General features: G+C 56.9%; 1 protein-coding gene across 1 annotated transcript in view; it reads left to right on the top strand.

Moving 5' to 3' along the window:
* Positions 1-1,029: 1,029 nt before the first annotated feature.
* Positions 1,030-24,051, top strand: part of CCDC57 (coiled-coil domain containing 57) — a 103,555-nt gene continuing 80,533 nt past the window's right edge. The window contains exons 1-7 of the mRNA XM_030295893.1: positions 1,030-1,218; positions 10,909-11,134; positions 11,369-11,783; positions 14,632-14,740; positions 21,268-21,369; positions 22,724-22,881; positions 22,977-23,051. Of these exons, the coding sequence (XP_030151753.1) occupies positions 11,377-11,783; positions 14,632-14,740; positions 21,268-21,369; positions 22,724-22,881; positions 22,977-23,051 (851 nt within the window). The 5' untranslated portion in view covers positions 1,030-1,218; positions 10,909-11,134; positions 11,369-11,376. The remainder of the gene's footprint in view (positions 1,219-10,908; positions 11,135-11,368; positions 11,784-14,631; positions 14,741-21,267; positions 21,370-22,723; positions 22,882-22,976; positions 23,052-24,051) is intronic.

Below are 24,051 nucleotides of genomic sequence, written 5' to 3'. Positions count from 1 at the left end.
CATCCAGGTGGAGAAAACACGGACAGGAGGGCTGGGACGGAGGGTGGCAGAGGCTGTCCCCTGGGCCCACTTATTGGGCCGGTTGGGTCCTCAGGCCCCGTGGACCCTCAGATGCCCGTGGAAGCTGTCCCTGAGCAAGCTGCAGGGGCCTTGGCAGGAAGGCTTGCCGTGGCCTCTGTGAGGCAGGCTGTGGTTTTGTTTTCCTTTTATTTTGAACTTACAATTGAACACAAAAACAAAAGTGCACAGGTTGCGAGCACACACGAGCTGGTGAGTTCTCACAAACAAAATAGCGTGTGGGTGCCTGGGTGGCTCAGTGAGTTAAGCGTCCAACTTTTGATCCCAGCTCAGGGCATGATTTCACGGTTGGGGAGTTCGAGTCCCACTTCGGTCTGGTCTGCTAGACGATAGTGCAGTGCTGCGGAACATGCTTGGGATTTTGTCTCCCTCCCTGCCCCTCCATCGCTCCCCCGCGCCAGCGCGCGCTCCCTCTCTCAAAATAACTTAAAAAAAATAATTTTAATAAACAACAACAACAACAACACAGGGAGCAACAGCACTGGAAACAGAAGGGCAACCCAACCCCACAAAGCTTGCCGGGGCGCCCCACCCGCCGTCCTCAAGTCTGCGGCTTTCCCTGCAGGAGGGCCCTATAGGCGCGATGCGGGATTGGGAGGGGGAGGGGGGGGGTCGTGCGTCCCCAAGTCCCCGGTCCCCTGGACAACCCGGGCCCCCTCCCCTGCAGCTCTGGGCCCTCCCCCACGCCCTCCTCGTGCAGCCCCGGCCCCCTCTCCTTCTCCAGTACAGTCTCGCCCCCGCCTGAGCAGCTCCCAGCCCGGGCCTTTGGAGGCAGCCAGTAGCTCGCGTCCTGCCTCCCCCGGGCCCAGCTGGGGAGCCTCAGCCCCTCCGGCCTCCCCCAACCCTCGCCATCGGCCCCGCCCTCCTGGCGAAGTCGGCGGATCCTCTCCGGGAGTCGGGTGGGCGGGAGGTCCCGGGTGGGCGGGAGGTCCCATCGGCGCCTGCGCGTGGGGCGGGCGAAAAGAGCCCGGAACCCTGCTTCCTGCCTCGCGTTTCCCTCCGGTGGGGTCGGAGCGCTGCAGTGGGCGCGCCAGCACCGCGGCCGTCGGACTCGGGTCACTATGGCAACGCGGCGGGGCCGGAGGCTGCGGCGGACGGTCGTTCCGGGTGAGCCGCGGACTTGGGCGCCTCGCGTGGGAGGTGCGCTCGTTGCCGCTTTTCGGGTCACCTTTAACGGGTCTGGCTGGAAGCCCCCGAGATTTGGTGGTCCTGGCGGACCCGGGCCGCGGGGCCCCGCACTCTGGGCCGGGGCGGGGGCAGGTCCGCGGGGTCCTGGGCTCGGCCGGGGGCCCCGGGGGTGGGAGTGGGGGGCAGGTCCGCGGGGTCCCGCGCCCCGAGCCGTGCGGTTCCCCCGCAGACCCGCCGCGCCTCGCGGGTTTCGGGCCCTTCGGGTCCCCACAGCGACCCCGGGTGGGCCGTGCAGGTGGGGACGCCGCAGCCCTGCGCCAGCCCTGCGGCGGGTGAGGATGGGCTCAAACCAGGCCGCCTGGCCCAGAGATTTCCCGCCCACCCCCCACCCCCCGCCATTATTTGAGACTTTCACAAAAGTTGCACAAGTAGTACAAAGACTACCCCGCACGTTTTGCAGAGATTCCCCCAAATGTTACGTCTCCTCTTGCGGGCAGGTCGGGGCAGGTCTCGTGGCGCACCCAGGGAATTAGCGCTCCTCCAGAAGCAGCGTTCCTGCAGACTCCGCACATACGGCTCCATGACTTTACTCTCGAGGATTCCGGTCCTTACTCTTCTGCAGTCTGGAGCGATCCCTGAGTCTTCCTGTCACTTTTTAGGAGCCACCTGTTTTGTGGAATGCTCCTTAATTTGGGTTTGTCTTAGGTTTCCTCGTGATTAATTTCAAGGTGCATTTTTTAATTTTACTTTTATTTATTTTTAAAGTTTATTTATTTATTTTGAGAGAGATGGAGAGCAGGGGAGGGGCAGAGAGAGAGAGAGAGAGAGAGAATTTCAAGCAGGCTCCAGGCTCCCAGCTGTCAGCACAGCGCCCGATTTTTAAGTAATCGCTGCACCCAGCAAGGAGCTCGAACTGACCCCCCACCCCCTGAGATCAAGAGTCACAGTTCTTCCGACTGAGCCAGCAACGTGCTCCAGCTTATGCATTTGTTATAAGAAAGCCTCAACAGCGAAGATGTGCACTTCCGGTGCGTCCTATCAGGAGGCAGGTGATGCTGCTCTGTCCATTAGTGGTGGCACTTTGGTTAAGTGGCTTAGGTGGTGTCTCCTTTATAAAGTTACTATTTTTTCGTTTGTAAGTAATAAACACCTTGTGGGGAGGTAATTTGAGGCTATATAAATAACTTGTTTCTAGCCATACTTTCTACCATTACAAACAGGTGTTTTCTGAAACTATTATTAATCATATTTCCCAAATGAAGATTTTTTTTAATTTCCATTATTCTTTCTATATATTAAAGTAGGCACCTGGCATGGGGCTTGAACTCACAATCCTGAGATCGAGAGTCGCAGGCCGTACTGACTGAGCCAGCCAGGTCCCACAAGAACCTTCCCTTCTCGCCATTTTTCTATCCATTTATGTTGGTATACGTGTTTTTACTTTGTGTCTCCCCCCCCCACCATTGGTTATAATCCACTGCTATAATTTATTTTGTTGCTGATTTTCCAGATTTGAGCTTTAGGAGGCTTTTCAGGTTGGCTTCCGTGTCCTTTCAGCATGTCCCCTAACATTTTTGAGCCCTTATTTTCTGGCACCACCAGATGCACCAGGTTCATGTTGTGTTTCCTTGACCTGGCCTGAGTCGGTCATTTCTCTAAGGAGCTCTGCTTCCTTTTAGTTCCTTCCTTCTTCTCTTTTTTCTTTTCTTTTCTTTTCTTTTCTTTTCTTTTCTTTTCTTTCTTAAGATATTTTATTATTTTCAAGTCAGCTCTGCATCCAACCTGGGGCTCGAACCTATAACCCCAAGATCAAGAGTTGCAAGCTCCACTGAGTGAGCCAGCCAGGCGCCACCCCCTTTTAGTTTCCAAGGAGGTGTTTAGAAACCAAGATCAGGTTGTAGGTATGCTTTATTGCTACTGGAGGGTCGTTGTCTTTTGGGTTTCTCAGTGGGTGGAGCTAGGAAACCTATATTTATTCACACCAGACACATCTGTATCTATTTCTGAGCGTATAGATCTGTGTGTATATTAAAGGCTATGAGTTTATATTGATATCTCCAATTCCAATTAATTATCCCAAGGTTCATTCTACATTTCTTTTCCTCTCTAAATCTGGTTCCTATTGTCCTCAATGTATTTACTTATCTGCTCAATCCTAGACCACATATGAAGTAATTTCAGAATTTCTGGCCCATATTTCTGTTAAAAACAAACCTATTAGAGGATAATATTTGCATACAGTTGTTTTGTTTTTATCCTTACAATATATAAAGTTTTTTATGAAGTTATTTTAGTGTATTTTTTAAAATTTTTAAATATTTTTTTCAATTTATTTTTGGGAGAGAGAGAGAGAGAGAGAGAGAGAGAGAGAGATACAGAGTGTGAGTGGGGGATGGGCAGAGAGGGAGACACAGAATCCGAAGTAAGCTCCAGGCCCTGAGCTGTCAGCACAGAGCCCAGTGTGGGGCTTGAATTCCCGGACCGTGAGATCATGACCTGAGCTGAAGCTGGATGCTTAACCAGCTGAGCCACTCAGGTGCCCTGTTTTTTTTTCTTTTTTTTAATGTTTTATTTGAGAGAGTGCACATGTGCATGAGCAGAGGGAGGGGTAGTGAGAGAGGGAGAGAGAATCCCATGCTGGCTCCACACTGTCAGCGTGGAGCCCAACACGGAGCTCTGTCTCACAAACCGTGAGATCATGACCTGAGCCGAAGTCAAGAGTCAGTTGCCTAACTGACTGAGCCACCTGGGCGCCCCGTGTTTTTTGTTTTGTATCGTTTTCATTTATATTAATCATTTGTGATGAGGTTAGATTCAGTTGTTTCTGTTTGTATTTCATTATGTTTTTTTTTTAATGTTTATTTATTTTTGAGACAGACACAGAGTGTGAGTAGGAGACGGACACAGAGAATCTGAAGCAAGCTCCAGGCTCTGACCTGTCAGCACAGAGCCTGACACGGGGCTCGAACCCAGGAACTGTGGGATCATGACCTGAGCCGAAGTCTGACGCCCAAGTGACTGAGCCACCCAGGTGCCCCTGTATTTCATTATGATTTTAAGCTTTGGTATGTAAACCATGTGATTCTCAAAGTCAGCAGCTCTTGGGGCACCTGGCTGGCTCCATTGGTGGAGGCAAAGTGGCTCTTGATCTCAGGGTTGTGAGTTCAAGCCCCATGTTGGGTGGAGATTACTTAAATAAATAAAGAAAAAAAGTCAGCAGCTCTTAGCTAGAAGATGATTCGGTTTCCCTTTACTTACTTATTTTATTTTTCATTTACTCCATGTTTGTTTTTGTTTGTTTTGGCAAAGGGATTTGGCAGGTGTAAATGCACATAGAAAAGTGCCGCACACCCCTCGCTCCCCACAAGGGCCACTGGTGGAATTCAGACCTACCCGTGGCTCATCGCTCCTGTTTCAGAGTTTACAAATGGTTGTGGGTGCTGTTTGGCAGTCAGTGAAGGATGGGAAAACAGACTCGTGGTCACAGATGTGTGATTTTCATCCATCCCCTAGATACCCTTGAAGATTGCGGGTGCTGAGTGTAGCTCAGGTGGCCCATTCTCGGGGGGCTGGCGTTGAGCCCCCGTGTTGCGTGTAGAACAGATGAGCCATCGTCTCTGGACTTGCCTTCGAGCACCACAAGAGGTGGTTTGTAAATTAAGCTCACTAAGTATACTTCCAGCAAGATGACATTGCTTGGTGAGGTTAGGCCTGAGTTCTTCTGCGTTAGGGACTTATCTTACTAGTAGCCGAGTCCAAAGCCGAATGCATCCATCCCGAGCCACAGTCCTTCAGAGGAAGGAGGTAAAGAGAAACCCCCGCTTTGGACGGCTCTCTGCTCGGCCAGTGTGCGTGAACAGCCTGTTCATAAGCGTCTAGCGACCGACTTTTAGCCTTTACAAATGGCCCCTTTGTGTAAATTGTAGAGTCTGTAACTGCTTGTGTTTTAATGAGGTTACACGATGCTGTTCCAATTAGTAATTATCAAATGTTTATTGTAAAAGAAATTGCTTCAAAGTTGTGGTCAGCCGCAGAGGGCGATTAATTCTGATTGATCCTAATCCTGTGTGTGTGGGTTGGGTAACCCCCTGGTTTATCTCCGACGTGTTCTACTCTATCTGGCGGTCTAGGCGAGGGGGAGGGTCTTTGTGGATCAGGGGCATCGTGTCACACTCCTTGCATCTAGTCACTGTGGGGGAGGTGGGGACACCCCCAGGGCAAGGGGAGCCCCCTGCAGAGCCCACTGCGCTTGGAAAGCTCTTTATCTGCCTGCTGCCTCTTTGTGGTTCATTGGGACGCACCCTCTGTCTTGAACTCCTCCCTCTTAACCGGGGAGCCGGCTGTCAAGCAGACTTGGCACGGACCCCACCTGCAGCTCGGGCGGTCTTTGGCTCTGTCCTAGTTTGTGAGGAGCTGAGGATCTCACTGGAAGCCTCTCCCTCCCTGTGCTGAGTGTGGAAGGCCAAGCCCCAGGTGTTGCCCCCCGGCCTCCGACCCGGCTGGCCCGTGTGGTCGGGGTCGCCCGCGGCAGAGCACTGGTGGGGCTCCGGCAAGTGAGTCCCAAACTGCTCCACGCTCCTCGCAGCCCTGTCTTAACACTGGGGCACATTCAGAGGAACTGATGACTGAGGTCGACTTCCAGATGGGGCTTGCGTCTGTGTGGGACCAACAGGTTTTCTGTGGGTGGGAAACGAGGGCTTTCGCGAGGGGTTGTTTCCATCTTCCTAACACCCGGGGGTCTGCAGGTGCTTTTGTACGACATCTGCCTGAGATAAACGGGTTAGAAAGCTCCGTGTCTTACAAATGAGAAGATCGAGGCGATGACGTGACCTGGCGCGTCCCTGCTCCACCCCCGGCTGACCCCACAGGCCCTCCTAGAACACCGTGGAGGTGTTTGCCGCAAGCAAAGCCACCTTAACTGTGGGTCTCTCCCTTCTGTGGAGATTTTTCTGCCGTTTCCCCAGAAGTTTCACGTGGCTCCCCCTGAAAACTGGGTGCTTGTCGGGGACATCTGCTGGCTGACAGGCAGATTGCGTCCAGACTCTGAAGCTGTGATGTTTAAAGCCCATTAATGTCAGCCTCGGGGCTTTTAGGGTTATCCTGTGGTGAGATTTACCGGGCGGCAGGGCGCAGGCTGTCCTGTGATGGGGTGAGGAGGAAAGGGGCACCCGGCACTGGTGTCAGGTTGCTTGTGGGTCCTGAGTGCCATAGAATCTGGCCTGCACGGTAGAAGCCGGTCTCTCTAGGGAGGGAGCCGCGGTGGGCAGCAAGGGCCAGGCCCTGTCCCCTCATTCTTCGTTTACTATGCCGAACAGGTTGAACTTTACCTTGCAGGTGGCCACAGCCACGGGCGTGGTATCATGTGGTCAGCTGTCTGTATTACAAGAGTAACTCCTGTGGGTGGCTGTGCAACCAGTGCATTTAAGAGGCAGACCTGGTGGCGGGGCCCGTGACACAGGACAGGGCGCTGAGGAGCAGTCTCCAGAAGCAGGGAGGCCCGTTGACCTCGCAGACCGTGGTGTGTTATCTGTGAAGGACCACAGTGGTGACTCATGGGCACTTGGGGAGACAGTCTGAGTCATCACGGTAGCAGGGGCGTTGTTCAGTGGTGTGTGTTTGCTTGAATCCTGATCCTGTCCCTGTGAGTGGGCGCAGTCATGTGGGCGGCCTCTGTGTCGGTTTTTGTTGACAAGACTGCCGGACTCCAGAGCTCCTGGGCCCCACACTGGCCCCTCGCTCATACAGCTCCCCTGCTAGTTGGGGTGTGTGTGTGTGTGTGTGTGTGTGTGTGTTGGGTGTTGGGTGTTTTGGGCAGCCAGTAGATAGACAGCGTGGACGAATCCCTAACCGTGGAGGTCGCCAGTTCCACACCAGGGCTCTCCCTGGGCTTTGTGGCTGGCCTGCCGTAACCCCGGTTTCCCCGTGGTCCTGGGAGCCCTCTAGCCAGCACAGGGACCGTGACCTGGCCGGGACGTGCAAGCCTCATAGAGGCCACGCAGAACCCCTTCCTGCTCTTCCCTCGTGGGCTTCCCTGGCTTCTGTGCAGAGTCGCCCCGTGTCCTCAGCCGCTCTCATCTTGCCCCAGGCTGACAGACAGACCATCGGTGCAGTGACCTTACTGTCTGTCTCCAGTAGGTAAAACAGTCCCTGGCACCTACTGAGTGCTAAACAGATACTTTTTAAATGAGTAAATGGATGAATTTAAGAAAGGGAACTGTGTCTGGTGGAATTTTATATTACCAGCCTCAGTTTTTGTGGTTACACAGTTGTAGCACCTGAAATATAATCGGAGGGGTTTGCTCCTGAAAGAAATGAACTGTTGTCATCACCTTCTGTGTGCTGGGGCTTGGGGCTCAGAACCCAGTCCGAGGTGCCCTCTGCGCATCCTAGCTGTCTGCTTGGGGAAGGTGCTTGGCCACTGACTGAACTTGAAGCCAGTAGCTTCCTTTATTACTGAATGAGACACTCTTAAAAGTGAGTCTGTAGTTTTTCTGTGATTCATTTATACATCCATTAACACATCTGAAGGGTGAGGGCTGGTGATCGGAGCGTGGGGTGCTTGGGTGTTTGGGATTGAGAGAAACCATGACCAGGGAGGCCAGGGCAGGCCAGGTGCTTCAGCAGACAGGGGGCCGTTCCCTGTGGTGGAGCCACCTGGGGGTCTGACCCCACCTGGCACATGGCAGCAGGTGCTGGGCTCCAGGGCCTGACGTGTCCCAGCCCTGAGAGAACAGGACTGTGTGCAACGGGAAGCCCTGGGCAGTTAGCCTTTTTCCTTCCACTTACAGGATCCCTTTGGCACCCCTGAGCGAGTGGAGCAGAGGGGCCAGTCCAGGGGTCTTGCAGCGAGAGCCCTGGATGGTGGCCAAGGTGCGTGGGGAGGAGAGGAAGCGGGAAGTCAAGGCTAATCCCACGTGTTTAGCTTGGGCAGCTGGATAGAGGGGTGCCTTGGAAGGAGCCAAGGAAACTGGGGGGCAGGAGCCTGGGGTGGCGCTCGGGTGGCAGGCAGGTGCTGGATGGGTGTGTCGCAGCCGAGGGCAGGTTGAAGCCGGCTTACTGGGCGAGGCCCGGAGGCTAGCAGGAATGGGGCTGCGGAGGGGCGCTGCCCTGCTCCAGACCCTGCAGGGCGGAGACCTCGGCTGCCCCTGGCGATCATGCCCCTGCCTCTCAGGCCTCCCTTCCGCTCCGGGAGCTCGGCCTGCGTGCGTGCGGGGCCTTTTCCTCCACCAAGCATCCTCTGCGGTTGAACTGGGTTCCGAGTGACTGCCTGGGGTTAGCACGGACCCCACAGGTTAGGTTCAGGGCTCTGTCCCGCAAGACCGACCCCGCCCGGACGCCTCTACATCAGAAGACCCCTCGACGACCCCTCTTCGGGTTCAGCTTGCTAGAGCAGCTCACAGAGCTCAGGAACGTTCTTTGTAGCTCCCCAGCATATTCTAAAGGGTATGACTCAGGGACAGCCAGATGGAACGGGTGCGACGGGTGAAGTGTCCGGGAGGCAGACCTTCCGTGCCGTCTCAGGACACCTCTGTGTGCTCCCCGACCCCTTCGCCGAGGGTTTCTGTGGAGGTCGTCACACAGGCATGACTGATTGAGCCGTGGGCCATGGGTGATGGGTCGGCCTCCAGCCCCTGTCCTCCCGCTGGAAGGGAAGTTGGGGGGTGGGATGGAAAGTCCCAGCCCCGCAGCCCCCAGGTTGGTTCCCCCGGCAGCCGGCTCCAGAGTGCCCTCATAAGCCCAGGGGCGGAGAAACAGAAGATACCCTTTCACCTGGGATCGTTTCAGGACCTGGGCACAAAAACTAAGCTAACAGCAGCTGCCCCCGTAGCTCCCGTCGCTCGGCGTGGTGAGGGTCTTCAGAGGAGTGTGCCAGGAACCGCGAATGAAGCCAACACGTATTCCTTACTACGTGGCGTATCGCTGGGCCCCGCTGTCTCCACGGCCCTGTGCGGGCCCTCCGGACTCAGCTGCTCCTCTTTCTTGCAGAGTCGCCCCAAGACTGGCTGGGCTGGGACTGGGCCCTGAGGGTTAGGGGCTACGAGGGCCTGTCACACGATGCTGAGAACAGTGTCCCCTCCACAGAGCAGGCCTGCGGGCCAGACCCAGCCTGTGCCGTCCGTGTCTGAGCTGAGGGGTTGGCGCAGAGCCTGTGTTCCACGGAGCCCTCGACACCCGCTGCCCTCTGTGGGAGGGGCTGGCCAGCGCCGTCCTGCACGTCTCACTGCTCTTGTAGGAGGACCTTCGTAAGGGAGTCATTCAGGTCTGGTGTCGGTGCCGAGAAGATACTGGCTTCGCCTGGGAAATCGCCTTGCTTTTTCCTTACCAGACTCGTGGGCCCCGTGCTCGAGCCTGTTCTTGGTACTTTGTCCTCCGTCGTCTGAGACGCGCTGGTTGCATGGCCTCTGTTGCCCGATTTTGATGGTTATCATGTTGTTTTCCCCTCTCCCTTTCTGTGTCCTAAGCACTGTTCTGTGAGCTCAGCTGACCTGTGCTCAAAACCTGGTCGAGTGTCTCTACTGTTGGCTGGGGTGGCTGAGCACATGGCACCCATTTCCTGTGAAAGGCACATTATTTCTGGGGTCCTGACACTATTTGGGGATTTTCCAATACCGGCCAGGACCATCTTGACAGTTTCTCTTTTACTTTTTCTCCCCTTCCTTCCTTCCTTCCTTCTTCCCACTTGTAGCCAGAATTACTGTCAAACTCCACTCATTGGGCCAGAGACCCGTGTGGTGATAGCAGAAGACGTGCCCCTCAGACAGCATGCTACCAATGCTTGTGAATTTATTGGTTTTTTTTTTCATTCTATTACCAAAATGTTATAGTAACAGATTGGGTTATATGGATAATTTTTTGTTGGTGGTTTTTGTTCTTAGTAACTTCAGGAGTGAAGTGAACTTCATGCCCCCAAAAGTAGTATTGCTGATTTAGTGTTGCTGACCAGAGAGCGGTAGCTTGCTTAAGAATTCTAGAGTTACCGTAAAGAAAACAAAAAGCAGTAAGTAGCCCCTTCAGTTCTCCTGTTTCTGAGTTTGTCGGTGTTTCCTATATGCTGAGCAGGGTCGACCGGTGTTGATGCTGTGGGGACCACTTCAGGCGTGGCTGCACTGTAACCTCTGTGACCCCCTTTCCGAGTGTCACCTCAGGCCTCTGAAGTCCCGCCCACTGTCCCTCTCCCCCAGTCCGACTGAGCCACCCAGGCACCCCCATTTTAGATTCTTTGGGATGACAGTGGTACTCAAATGTCACTTCTGGATGCCTGCCTGGAATGCTCCCGGCCCTTCTGGAAAGGTGTTGTCAGAGAAGGGCTGCTGTCTGTCCCCAGGGTGACAGTGGCCCTTGGGCCCAGCCTGCCTACCCTGTGGGCTCGCTGTGAGGCCTCCGGCCTGTTCCTGTAGGTCAAGGCCCGGAGCACCACGTGGTTTTACACGTGGGGATCCACCCCTTCTGTGCCAGGTGATGCGCCCTCAGCGGTCTGTGTGGCCTCGGGCTCACCTGGTGAGGGGCAGCCCTTGCCCACACCTCCCACGCGGCCCGTCCTTGGCAGAGACGGAGGAGCGAGAGGTCTTAGACACCTAGAGCAGGTTGACGAAGGAGCTTTATGCTGTGGACTCTGAATGTTAAAGACTCGGACTTGTGTGTTATATGCCTTTGTTTTTTCATCTTATTTTCCTCCGGCGCTTTATTTTTATTGTGTTTCAGAGAAGCGCCACTCCGCGACGGATTGGAGATAAGAGAGCAGAGGAAGCTGCTCGAGTGCGGCGGGGGGAGCGCCCCCCGAGCGGAGCCGTGTGCGCGACGGGCGGGCCGCCGGCTCTCGGAAGCTTCTGGGCTCCGGTCCTCGCTCAGCTCCTTCGCTGCCTCGTTTTCTCATCTGCAAAGTGGGAGAGCGCTTCGCGAGCCTGTTCAAAGGACCTGGCTCTCGTCGGTGAGCGGCCGGTCCCCGTCTTCCCTTCCTCGGTGGTCCTAGACATCCTGCCCCGCTCCCTCTGCTGCAGGGTGAGGATAGGGTAGAAAGGGCCCTTCGGAAGGTACGTGTGACCACACAGCTGCTCACTGGCCCCGAGTGTCCTCCCGCTTGGCGACAGCGATGCCACAGATGGGGATCGCGGCGGAAGGACGGCCAGAGCCCCTGACTCTGCGCCCCCCTCCCCCGCCGCAGCCGCCCCGATGCTGCCGCCGCCCTCGGAGCAGGCCCTGGGCCAGCTGCTGGCTCGCAAGGAGGAGGAGTGGAGGGCGCTGCGGGCCCACCGCTGCCAGCTGCAGGAGGCCGCGCTGCAGGACGCGCACAGCCAGCTGCACGAGGCGCAGGGGGCGCTGCGGCGCCTGCGGGAGGACTTCGTCTACAACCTGCAGGTGCTGGACGAGCGGGACCGCGAGCTGGAGCGCTACGACACGGCCTTCGCCCAGGCCCGGGCCCGGGAGGAGGCGCGGCAGGCGGAGGTGAGCGAGCTGAGGGTGGAGGCGGCCCGGCTGAGGCGGGCGCTGGCCAGCGAGGCCCGGCGGCTGGACGACCTGCAGCGGCGGCACCAGCTGAACTTGGAGGAGCACCGGCTGGAGCTGGAGCGCGCGCACAGGTGAGGCGGCCCCGCCCCGCGGCGCGGGGGGGCGAACGGGACACTGCTTGAAACGCTGGCCGTTTTCTCCACGGATGACAAATCTGTATCGTTTCAATAAAAGCTGTTCGAGTTCGTGGCTGTTAATGATGCAAAATATGTTTCAATCCCCAAACTCCGTGAGCTCACTTGAGACAGGCTGACCAGGAGCCCAGCTCGGGTCAGAGGGTCCCGTTGGCTGGGCCCCCCGGGAGGCCGCTCACTGTCACACGCTTGTCACGGCTGCTCCCCGGCTCCCCAGCGGGAAGACAGATACGACCGGCTTCATTTAAAAGTCTGGTGTCCTTCCCCCGATTTCAGCGTGTACGTTCGTGATGTCATGTTAACACTTGGGGTCCACCTCCCTGGTGTGCGCGTGTGCGTGCACGTGTGTGTGTACACGCGAGAGTGTGTTGTGTGTGTACAGAGCAGTGGGCCACATCCTGCAGGTTCTCTTGTCACTGAATGGGGTCCTAAGTAGCGATTTGTTTTTTTAGGTTTATTTATCTTGAGAGAGAGAATACACACGAGTGTGCGAGTAGGGGAGGGGCAGAAGGAGAGAGGGAGACAGAATCCGAAGAATCCGAAGCAGGCTCCAGGCTCTGGGCTGTCAGCACAAAGCCCAACGTGGGGCTGGAACTCATGAACCGCGAGATCGTGACCTGAGCCAAAGTCGGAACTTAACCCACTGAGCCCCCCAGGCGGCCCCTGAATAGTTTCTCATGTTGTTACGTACGTGCTTAAAGCACTTGTTAAAAAAATCGCAACAGTAAGGCTATTCTTGTCATGACCATGACTCGTACCGTGAGGTGAAGATGGTCCGGTGAAAAGGAAAAGCTGCCGGAGGTGTCCGTTGTGTTCCCTCCAGGAGAGCTCACTTTTACGCCCACGAAGTCGTGTCCCGCACACGCTGCCCACAACCTGCCCGTGGCGGTTTCCCGTCTATCTGGGAAGCTATTCTTCGTGTCATGCGCTGAGCTCTGCCACATCTTTTCAGATGGCTCCCTGGCCCTCTTAGTGGATTCTGGGCCTGTTCCTTCCGGGCTCCGTGGCAGGTTGGGCGTGAGGGGAGGAGACCTCCCTCAGTTGGGTGCGGGCCCACGTCGGCTCACAAGCCTCTGGCCCGCAGGCTCTGTAACAACAGCCTCCTGTAACAACACACAGGTACAGTTTCCAGGGTCCCGAGAGGGAAGCCTGGAAGCCCGGAAGCCCGAGGTGTTCGTGGCCCTCTGCTGATTCTCCCAGCTCCGATGCAGCGTGTGAGGAAGCCCGCCATTTGTTCAGACGGCGTGGTGCGTGATGTTCGCACCCCACGCCACCTCACTGGGGGGCCAGGGAACAGAGATGCAGAGTTCGGCCAAGGTCAGCGTCCCCCGGAGCCGGGGAGGGGCCCCGTAACCTGCACCTGCAGGATGGATGTTGGCATTCTGGCTGTTCTCCAACTTCATCGTTAAGAATTACACCGTGATGTACCCGTAGCATGAGTGGCAGGTGCTTTTAACGTTGTGACATGTGGGCCAGCTTGCCCTCCGTGGACATGCTGATTTTCCAGCATCCTTCTTGGAGTGCTGTACATTTTATTTTTTTTTAAATGTTTATTTATTTATTTTGTGAGAGAGACACATGGGAGGGGCAGAGAAAGAGGGAGAGACAGAGAATCCCAAGCAGGCTCCCCGCTGTCAGCGCAGAGCCCAGTGTGGGGCTCGGTCCCAAGAAACGTGAGATCATGACCTGGTCCAAAATCAGGAGTCAGTCACTTAACTGACTGCATACCACCCAGGTGCCCCAAGTGCTCTACATTTTATTTATTTATTTATTTATTTATTTATTTATTTATTTATTTATTTATTTATTTTTTAAGAGAGGTCCATTTTATTTATTTATTTTTAATCTTTTTCTTTTTTTTAATGTTTTATTTATTTTTGGGACAGGGAGAGACAGAGCATGAACAGGGGAGGGTCAGAGAGAGAGGGAGACACAGAATCTGAAGCAGGCTCCAGGCTCTGAGCGGTCAGCACAGAGCCCGACGCGGGGCTCGAACTCACGGAACACGAGATCATGACCTGAGCCGAGGTCGGCCGCTTAACCGACTGAGCCACCCAGGCGCCCCAAGTGCTCTACATTTTAAAGTGTCTCCTCGGGTCATTTATTTGCCCATGCTTTTTTTTCTTTCTGTCTTTCTTTTCTCTGTCTCTTTTTTTTTTTTTTTTTTTTGGACAAATTTGAGACATTTTCATCCATGACTTCTTCCAGTACATTTCAGCTCTCCTCTTTTTCCTCCATTCTGGGACTCAGTGGCACCAATACTCAGCTTTTGTGGCTGTCCCTCAGCTCCCTGGGCTCTGCTCATTTTTTCCAGTCTGTTTCTCTGTGTTATTTGATGGGGTGATTTCTGTTGTTCTGGTTTCAAGTTCATGGATTCTTTTCTCTGTCATGTTGTCACATTCACTCGGCCGTTAAGCCGCCCGGCGAACCTTCTGTTCGGTTACGGTACCTCTTCGTTCTCAATTTCTGTTTGATTCTTTGTGAGTTTTTCTAAGGCTGCACTAAACTGCTTGTTGGAGCGCCTTAAATAATTAATGGCTGCTCTAAAGTCCTTATTAGAGAATTTGAACATCTGTGTCATCTTGGTGTTAGCACCTGTGACTGCCTTTTCTCTTCCTGGTTCTTGGTGCCTTTTGCTTGTGACTGGACACTTTGGGAATTGTGCTGTGCGACTCTGGACTCCATTCCAGGCTCTCTGTGCAGGCAGTGGCCCGTGCGGTGTGTCGCACGCGGGTCCCGTGGACTCTTCAGCAGGACTTTTGTTAACGCTGCAATGTTTGCATAGTGAGAAGAACGGTGAGATCGACCAGCAGCGGGAGCAGTATGAAAACCTGAAATGGAGGCTGGAGAGGAAGCTCGAGGAGCTGGATGGTGAACTTGCTCTGCAGAGGCAGGTAGGACGTTCCGACCGCGGCCCCGTCTCAGCTGCCGGCTGGAAACCGAGTTGTTGAGGGAAAGTCGGCCTTTTTGTTAACTGTGTGGTATCCATGGGGTCCGCGTTGAATTACTGGGGCAGATTTCCATTCTGGGGTGGGCTGGGGGATGTGGTGGGCGTCTGAACCTTCGTCTGTAGTAACTCCCTGGGTGTCTCTTTCCTCACAAAAGGATACACGTTGTCTCCCTTATTTATTTTAGAAAAAAGTATTGAAAAGTTAAAATTTGAGTTACTTACTGTAGAAGAGAGCTGGGGACTCACAGCGTGGTCACTGTATTTCTTTTGGGGAAAACCATAGGTGGCCAATCCTAAGTTTCGACAGAGTTGTGCCGGCTGGCGGGTGATGCTTAAGCCTGTCACCACGGTTTCCCCTCCGTGACACTGAAACCCAGCCTGCACGTCTGACGGACTCAGCTGCGTTGGGGTTTGGCCGAAGGGGTCCGTTGTCACTTGTGGAGCCGCATGGGTGCAGGTGCTGGGGTGACAGGCCCCCTGGTCTCCACGGAGCACGTGCTGAGCTGCTGTCCTGAGAGCAACAGCAGTGTTCATGGAAACTGCATCCACGAAGGACCTTGTGCTCCTCACAGCAGGGACACGGTTTTGACCAGAATTTTACAGGTGGGGGACTGAGCCCAGAATCCGTGACCAACCTGCCCGGGATCCTCTTCATACACGGCACAGGTGTCACATGAGTCCAGGATGTCTCCGGGGTGTGAGCTCTTACCACTGTTCTCCTGCCCTGGGATTGCTCTTGTCGGGGAGCCAGAACTCCTGTCCCCTCAAGGGTCCTCTACTTAAAATAAGAGTCAGATTGACATGAGACGGGTTAAGAGGAGAAAACCAAGTGTAACAGGCGTGCGTACGGGGAATCCACACGGACAGGGAAATTCCAGAGACCCACCAAAATGAGATATATATGTCATTCTGAACTAAGGAGAAAGAGCTTTTGAAATCTCCTGCAGAGGATTTCTTTCAGAGTTTTCTGGAACTAAAGAACTTTGTCCATTATGGATGGATTTGATTTTGGAAACGGCTCAAGTTGCTAGGGCACGAAACTGGGGCCCGAGCAGCGGGATGAAGGAAAGAGCAGTTGTGACTTCACCGGGAGGTGAGGAGGTGTCCTGAGTCAGCACCAGGGTCACGTCCAGAGGAATTTCCAAAGGGCCCTGGGCAGTGGTGGGCCGTCCCAGTTAGCAGGCAGGCACTCAGCGGCCCCTGGAGGCAGCGCGGACCCTGAGGAATGGTAGTCGGCTGGGCCGGGCCTCTGCTGTGACCTAGGCAGGCTTTGGCTCCAGCTCCCCCGCCAGTCAGGAGGGCCCCTCACAGCCACGGGGAACGCTGGTTTTCCTACCGGCCCTACTTCTGGAAGGAAGGAAACGATGTTTAAACTCCCCAGCTCTGGTGTTGCACGCAAGGTGGCCGCTGGGAACGTGGTAGCATTTGTCTAACGTGGTTCTGGAACAGTCTGAGCCCATGCGGGTTCAGGGGGAGCAGCATGCCTTTGCTTGACCCCAACTCTGGTTGACCCAGGCTCTTACGTGCCCATTGGCTTCAGGGTTTCCTGTTTCTTGTTTCTAAGGATCTGTGTCCGTTACTGACTTGTCAGAAGGTAGAATTGACTCAACGGTGATAATGGTTTTTCTCCTGAAAAATGAAATACAAGATAAAGGGAACTGAGTTGGTCTGTTTGACTCTTCCTGTACCCGCGAGTTGTAGGCAGTGGGCTGAAGGGAAGCTTTTTTTCTTTTTTCCCCCCGTGTTGGTTAGCATCACAGGATTAGAAGCCACTGGAGTAGAAATGGAATGATTGATTTATTCGTTCATTTAGCAAAAAAAAATTTTTTTTTAATTTTTTAAATGTTTTTTATTTTTGAGAGAGAGAGAGAGAGAGAGAAACAGAATCTGAAGTAGACTCCAGGCTCTGAGCTGTCAGCACAGAGCCCGGTGTGAGGCTCGAACCCATGAACCGTGAGATCATGACCTGAGCCGAAGTCAGATGCTTAACCTACTGAGCCACCCAGGCGCCCCAACAAATATTTTTTTAACACGAACCGTGTGCTAGGCGTCCTCCCAGGCCCAGAGTTAGGGTGTGGGCGAGCTGGCCCTCCATGGGGCGAGATGGACACCTGAAGGGTGTAGTCTCTCGTGGAATGTCCCAAGGGTGTCACCTGCATGACACAGTGAGGCAGGCTGGTGGGGCTGGCCTTTTTAAGGAGGGCGGTCAGGAAGAGGGCTTGTTAGCAGAAGTCTGCCAGTGGCAAGGTGTGTGGAGGGCGCACCTGGGGGGCCTGGGGCAGGCCTTCAAGGTCGAGGGGGGCTGAGGTGCTGGTGGCCGTGTAGGGCTCACAGGCAGCAGCCCTGGGTAGAACGCCAATGATGTCAGGCTGCGTGGGAGGTGGCTCCTGGACGTCCCGGCCAGTGTGTTGGGTAAGAGGGGACTTTGCACTCCGGAGGTCAGCATGGGGAGGCCACGAGGTACGAGCTGGGAGCCTGGGGCATTGCCAAAGGGCAGGTGTAGACCAGGGAGCCTGGGCAGAGCCTTCAGTGGGAGGATGGGAGGTGAGGGGCCTGTCAGGGAACCAGCAGGAGAGTGGGCGCTCTGGAGCAAGAGGAGGGGTGAGAATAGGTGTGCACTGTTCTGGGGGCTGGGCGAAGGGTCCTTGTCACCCGGGCCAGAGCTCTGCCGCGTGACCCGGCCCCCCACAGCCCGCAGAACTTTGAGCAGAGACCAAATGCTTCGTGGTCTTGTAATATGTTAGGAGGAAAGAATCCCAAATGATTTTTGTATTCTGGTCCCAGTGAGTGTTACTCATGTGACTTCTCATACATCGTTTTGCTTTTCAAAGGATAAAAAGAGTGAAATATGCTTTCCATTGTACTTCTCTGAGTGTCTCTGAGGCTCCCGCTGACCTTCCGAGATCCAGGGATCCAGCGTGGGCACGTCGCTGGGCAGGTGTGTGGCCCCCGCCCGCCTCCCCGGGAGACGGCGGACCAGGGAGGTGGCGGGTGTGGCCACACTGTCAGGCCGGCTTCAGCCTCCTCCCAGAGCCTCCTTTGCGTAGCCGAGTCTGTCCAGGTCTCTTCAAGAGCAGGGTCACTTGGGGTCCTGCTTGCTGTGCTGTGTTGCCTGCGTGCTTCTCCGTGGGGATGGGCTTCACGGGCCCGACGTCACCTCTGCTCTGACCACAGGGCTGGGCCAGGTCACCGTGAGATTTCAGGGCAGGAGAGACCAAGACGAACTGTGGTTTTCTGCATCAGCCCAGTCTGCTTCTCCTCAGTGTGGCTTCTGCGTCCCTGTTCTCCTGAGGACCGAGCACGTCCACGCCTCTAGTCCACGGGCAGGTGGACCCTGTGGGGCTGTCTCTTCCCCTGAGACCATTGGGAACGGACAGTAAGAGACTAAACACGGAGAGAGCCGTGCAGTGGAGGGAGTGGAGGGGCCTCGGCTGGAGAAGCAGCAGCCCGCAGGGAGGGGCTGTCGGGAACGTGGTGCGGGGAGCTCAGGCCCCACGTGTGGTGGGGGCTGGCCTGGCGTCAGCTGGGGGTCTGCGTACGGGCAGCCACCCCCACGTGTGCAGACGGAGCAGCCAGCAGGCAGGAGCTCGGCACACTTCCCGCGACAACGTGGAACGGCCCATCCGGGGAGAAGGAAGGCCGCGGGTGTGGACCCTGGTGCCTGCGGTGTGGGGCTGTGCCCCGTCGGCTCAGCGATTTACATACAGTACCTGCACCCGTGTAAGGGCCGAGACAGAAGCCCCCGTCACCTGCGGTCCCAGCAGGCGCCCTTGTGGTCAGCGAGCACCACTCTGGCCCCGGCGAGCGCGGGTCTGCTTCCTGCCGTTGCAGGGACGAGTGACCGTACCGGCCGGCTCCTCACCCGCGCGTGGACGTTTCAGACATTTGCGTCATTTCCAGTTTGAGGCCATTAAGAATAAAGTTGCTGTGGCCGTTCTTGGCAGGCCTGCATTTATTTGGGTAAATAACTTGGGAGTAGAGTTTCTGGCTTGTGTGCTAGGGGAGTATTTGACTTTGTAAGAAATCACCGACCTGTTTTCCAAGACGTTTGTACCATTTTATGTTCCTCCCAGCACCAGCAGATTAGAATTTTAGCCGCTCTGCATCCTTGTCGGCACAGAGTATTTTCAGCTTTTCCCATTTCAGCCATTTTAGGGGCGAGTCGTGGTGTCTTGCTGTGGTTTTCATTTTCTTGTCCTCGGTCGATGTTTATGCATCTTTCCGTGTGTTCGTTGGCCGTTAATATATTTTTGTGTGTGAAGTGTCTGTTCACCTTTTTGCCCTTTTTAAAAGGTGGATTATTTGCCATCATGTAATTGATTTGTTAGAGTTCTTTATATATTCTGGAATCAAGTTCTTAGGTACATATATTACAGTTTTCTCCCATTCTGGGCCTGGTGTTTTCCTTTCCTTAACAGTGTCTTATGAACAGCAGGTGATATAATTTTGATGACATTCCAGTGAGCTGCTTATATTTCTTTTTTTTTTTTTAATATTTATTTATTTTTGAAAGCGAGAGAGCGTGCGCAGAGGGGAGGCAGGGGTGGGTTGGACAGAGGATCTGAAGTGGGCTCTGTGCTGACATCTGGGACGTTTGAGAATTGCCAGCCCCACGGAAAAGGAGCTGAGAATAACAGGGAAAATGACCCTGAATAGAACAGAGATGACTGCTCAGTCACTGGTCCTGTAGCCCGCCACCGTGTGCCCACTTCCGATGTGAGGCTCCTGGGCGGTCAGCAGGAGGCATCCGGCCCAGGCTGGACGTGCCCACGCAGGCATCTGGTTGTCCTTGCCGGCCTCGATGTCCATTGACCAACCAGTGATTCTGTGACTCCCCCTGCCCTTCAGCCGGTCCAGAGTGGGGTGAGGACAGGGTCAGCCACTCCTCCTGACGTGTCGTAGTTTTCAGGGTCTCAGGGTGCGTTGTGGGGGCTTCCCGTGATTAGTGCCACCAGAGATGTGTTTTGCATCTGAACCCAAGCACAAGATGCTGGGAGGAAGGGCCAATCACAGATCAAGAAAGAATTCTGACAATTAAAAGTATATTTAAAGAAATTAACTCAGAATATAGACCAAGAAAGACAAAGTCTGGGAGAAAATCTAAGAGACCTGGAGGGTAAATCAGGATGTCCAATTCAGTGGTCACATTCCAGAAACATACAGTGGAAAACAGGAAGGGGAGACTATTGAGATGGCCCGGTCGCTTCTCAGGACAGGGACTTGAGAACAAAAGGCCTGCAGAGGCCCGAAGAGCAAGTGGGAGGTGTTTCAGAGGCATCTGGAAACCCACAGAGGGGACACTGGGCACAGCCTGTCCCGCTTCCCAGCCGCGGCTGAGGACGGCAGATGGGTCTGCCCACGCAGGGGCGGGGAGATTCCTGCAGATGCCAGGCTCCGGGGAGTCTCCGGGGAGCAGCTTTGAGGGCCCGGCCTGTGGCCGAGGGCTCCACCTGCAGCCGCCTCCGTTCCCTTCCAAGTTCAGAACGGTGGGAACCGAGGGATTGGAGCTGGAGAAGGCCTCCAGGAGGATGGGGCCCTGAGCTGGCAGCCTCCTGCTCCTCGAGGGCTCCGCTGGGGCTGGGCTTTCAGCCCCCCAGAGGGGCGGAGGGGTGGTGTGGTGGAGGGTCTTCCCCGCAGGAGCGCACCCCAGAGGAAGGGGCTCGGGAGCCCTGGCGAGCGCACAGGGCCCGTGAAGACCAGCCCGGGCAGAGCGTTGAGCCTGGAGAACGAGAGTCAGTCACGCTGCCCGAGTGGACGGCACTAAGGGGTGGGAGGGAACAGAGTGGCACGAGGGGAAGGGAAGGGCACGGTAGCCGGAAGTCCCGGAGAAACAGCGGGCTGCCCATCTGAATCAGGCTCACAGCTCACTGGTGGTGCACAGTGAGTGTTCTAGCCTCATGATCCTCATGATGCCGCAGCGATGTTTTAGGTTCAGCCTGTGGGGGGAGCTTGGGGGACAGGAGGCGGCCTCCTCACAGAGCAGGCCTCACGGACCGTGGTTGCCACGTCAGGACGTGTGGGATGGGCCTCTCTACTGCCCATCCTGGCGAGGAGCCAGCAGAGAGCACAGGACACGGGTGGGCTCACGGTGGCGTGGGTGTGCTATGTGGAGACGCAGCGGGAACCACCCGGAAAGCTGTCGGCAGCGCTGCGCCCGCGCAGGGGCAGGATGAGCGGACCGGGGTCCCCGTCCCAAGCCCCCAGCGGGTCTTTGTCTGTGTGCCCCCAGGACAGGCCCAGTGGCTCAGCAGGTGCTCACGTCCGTCGAGGCAGTCTGACACCACGGGCCCGCTGAGGTGCTTTAGACGAGCGTGACAGGCCGTGTCTCCGATGCTGGCGTGGCGCCCCTGCCACCAGGGAGGATCTCTGCGTCCTGCCGGCTCCGGGCCCGCCCGCCTGGCGCCTGGTCGTGGCCGTGATCTCTGCTTGGGTACCGCCGTCTCTTCTCACCGCGGTCCCTTCCTGATTCAGGAGCTGCTGCTGGAGCTCGAGTCCGAGATGCAGAAGAGGGAGCACGAGTTCCGCCTGCAGGCTGACCGCATGAGCAACGAGGTCCTGACACACGAGCTCAAGGTGCGGCGGCCCTCGGGCCGTGACAGTTCCCGCGCGGGAGCGGGGAGGCCGCCTCTGGGCCGGGCGGCGGGGTGATGCGACAGGAGGGCTGGCGCCACTGCTCTGGTTGCCCCTGCCTGGGGAAGTGGGCCCCCACCCGGGTAGGCTGTCCCCCCGATCCCCGCGAGACGCCCCGCCATCCACCTGTGTGCTCCACGAGCTCGGCTGGGCCGGTGGGGGGTGGTGCACATCCATTTAGGGCGGAGGAGGCCAGGCCAGTGGTTGGGGTCCGTGTGCGGCTCTTGCCCCCGGCCAGGGTGCTGGCCGCCCTTCCTGAACGTGGGTTCTTTAACACACCAGCCAGGTGCTGCTGGGGCACACTAGCGTGCACGCCCGGCCTTTGGCACGGACGCAGGGACCGGCCCTGAGGGAGTGGGAGGTGGTGTGGGGGAGCGGGAAGCAGGGCTGGCACCTGGCCCGAGGCCGCCACCCGTGTGGGTTACACCGCGTGGGCGTTCAGCAGGTGCCTCTGAGAGACCCCTGCCGTAGTGCCCAGTGAGGGTCTTCCCAGGCCGCCAGCTTTCCCACTGTGCCGCGGTCCAGGGGGTAGCACCCAGTCAGCCAGGGGCCCCGAGAACCCTGGCAGCTCTGCGTGGCTGTGTCTAGGCCGGGCAAGGCCCAGCCCAACCTCACCGTCTGGCCGGGACCCTATCTCTTCCCTTAGTGCCCCCCCGACCCCCGCAAGGGGCACCTCTGCATGGGTACCGCAGCCCCACCCCCCAGAAGGCCCCACAGGGACCCTCACGAGGCCGCCTGGTGACTTCTAGGAGTCCCGGGCCAGACAGCAGGCAGCACACGCGGGGCCGCACCCTGGGCTCCGCGGTGGGGTGGGCGCTGCCGTCAGCGGACGGCGGCAGGGGTCGTGGGGCCGGGGACACGCACGTTGCAGGCCCGCCCCTCCCCCGTCTGCCCTGCGGGGCTGTTACACAGGCCGCAGCGGACACACACCAGCTGATCGGGGCGCTGCAGCCGTTACGTCACCCGCAGCTTACGGCTGAGGAAACCGCGGCCCCGCAAGGTTCTTCTAAGATGGAGCGTGTGGGGAGCGCGGTGTTCCACTCTCCACCTAAGTGCTGGATTCGAGTGTTTAGTATTCACCGATGAGGCAGGAAGCCAGGTGCAATCGTAGCGTTGTGCCGGCGCCAGTGGGCCGCGGGCCCGCCCAGGTGGCCGCGCTGCCCCGCACGTTCGCTGCGCGCTCCTCACGCGTGAGCACGGCCTCGCGGTTTTGTCGCCTCTTGGATTGTAAGGTTTCTTCTCTTTCCTCAGGTTGTTCCAGTTTCAGCCTCATTTTGGATTCTCTCTCCCTTCGAAGGTCAAACTGTTGGACAAGGAACTCGCGGCTCTGAAGGAAGCTGCAGCACGGGCCGCGGAGTCGCTGCGGAGCGCCGAGGCCGTGAACTCGGAGCTGCGGGACCAGCTGCAGCGCGGCGGGCAAGAGCTCAGGGACCTGGCGGCGGCCAAGGACGCACGGTGCGGAGCCGCGCCTGCCTCCTGGGGCCGGGCCCGCGGTGGGGGGGGGGGGGGGGGAGGCTCTGCTTTTCCCGCTAACGTTTCCTCCGCCTCAGGATCAAGGACTTAGAAGGCCAACTTCACTCGGAGCAGCAGGCCAGGAAGAAGGAGGAGGAGGCGTTCAGGAGGAAGTGAGTGTCCGCCCTGGCGCGCGGGGTTGGGTCCAGGCGGAGGCTGCCGTCAACCTGGGCCGTCTGGCCTTTGAACTCACTGCTCGGGATTTTCTCAGTGGTGCTCAGGCTTTTTGGCGGTTCAAAACTTTTAAACTTAAGAGTCGTATTGGCCAGTTTGTTAATTGTAGATTGCAGCAACAAACGTCACTGTAGCGATAAGGGCGCCTCTCGTTTTCCTTGCGGCCCTGCGCCCTCTGGCTTCTCAGGAGCCCCCTCTTCCTGCCGGAACGCTGATCGCTTACCTCGGTGTGGGCCGTGTGCCCCCCGCTGCCTGCCGGGTGTCGGGTGGCCCAGTGGGTAGGCGGCGGGCCCCCTGGGGCAGCGACCCTAACGAAGCGCTTGGTGGCCCGCCCAGGCTGAGGCGTGTGAGGCCAGCAGGACGAGGAGGGCGCAGAGAAGGCACAAGGCTTCTGGGCGGGCCCGTGCCCTCGGGAGCAGCCTGGGCCAGCCCGAGGGGGCAGCGTGGGTCAGGCCGTCCGGCTGCTGCGGGACTGCCTCCCGTTCCCTTTCCCGGAGAAGCAGCGCGAGACTGCATGTGACGCACGCGTGTGGCGATGGGGAAGCTAGTCGGGAGCGAGAACGCGGGGGGCTGTGGAGCAAGGGCGACCTGGGGGCATTCATGTGGCCGTGGTGTTTGTGCAGCACGTGCTCGCAGAGGAGAAAAGCTTTACAGCCCGTGTGCTGCCCGTTTTCACCCGGAGTTAGAGCCCCCTGAGCTGGGAGCTGCCTTCCAGACACCATCGACCCGTATCCACCTCGGCCCGGGCCCTGCGCGCACGACTGAGAGGGTGGGCCTCACTTGTGCGCTCCCGCTGGTGGCGTGTGGGTGCCACAGGCACAGCAGAACGTGGCCTTGCTTGAACCCGTAGGCCGGGAGTGCTAGGACCTCTTGCTTGGTGCGCTGTGGCCACTGGCCTTTGGCTTGGGCGGCCGTGGAAGGATTTGGCACTTTCAGAGT

The sequence above is a fragment of the Lynx canadensis genome, chromosome E1 (genome assembly GCF_007474595.2).
Source record: "Lynx canadensis isolate LIC74 chromosome E1, mLynCan4.pri.v2, whole genome shotgun sequence".
Taxonomy (NCBI): domain Eukaryota; kingdom Metazoa; phylum Chordata; class Mammalia; order Carnivora; family Felidae; genus Lynx; species Lynx canadensis.
This window is presented reverse-complemented; position numbering and strand designations above follow the sequence as displayed.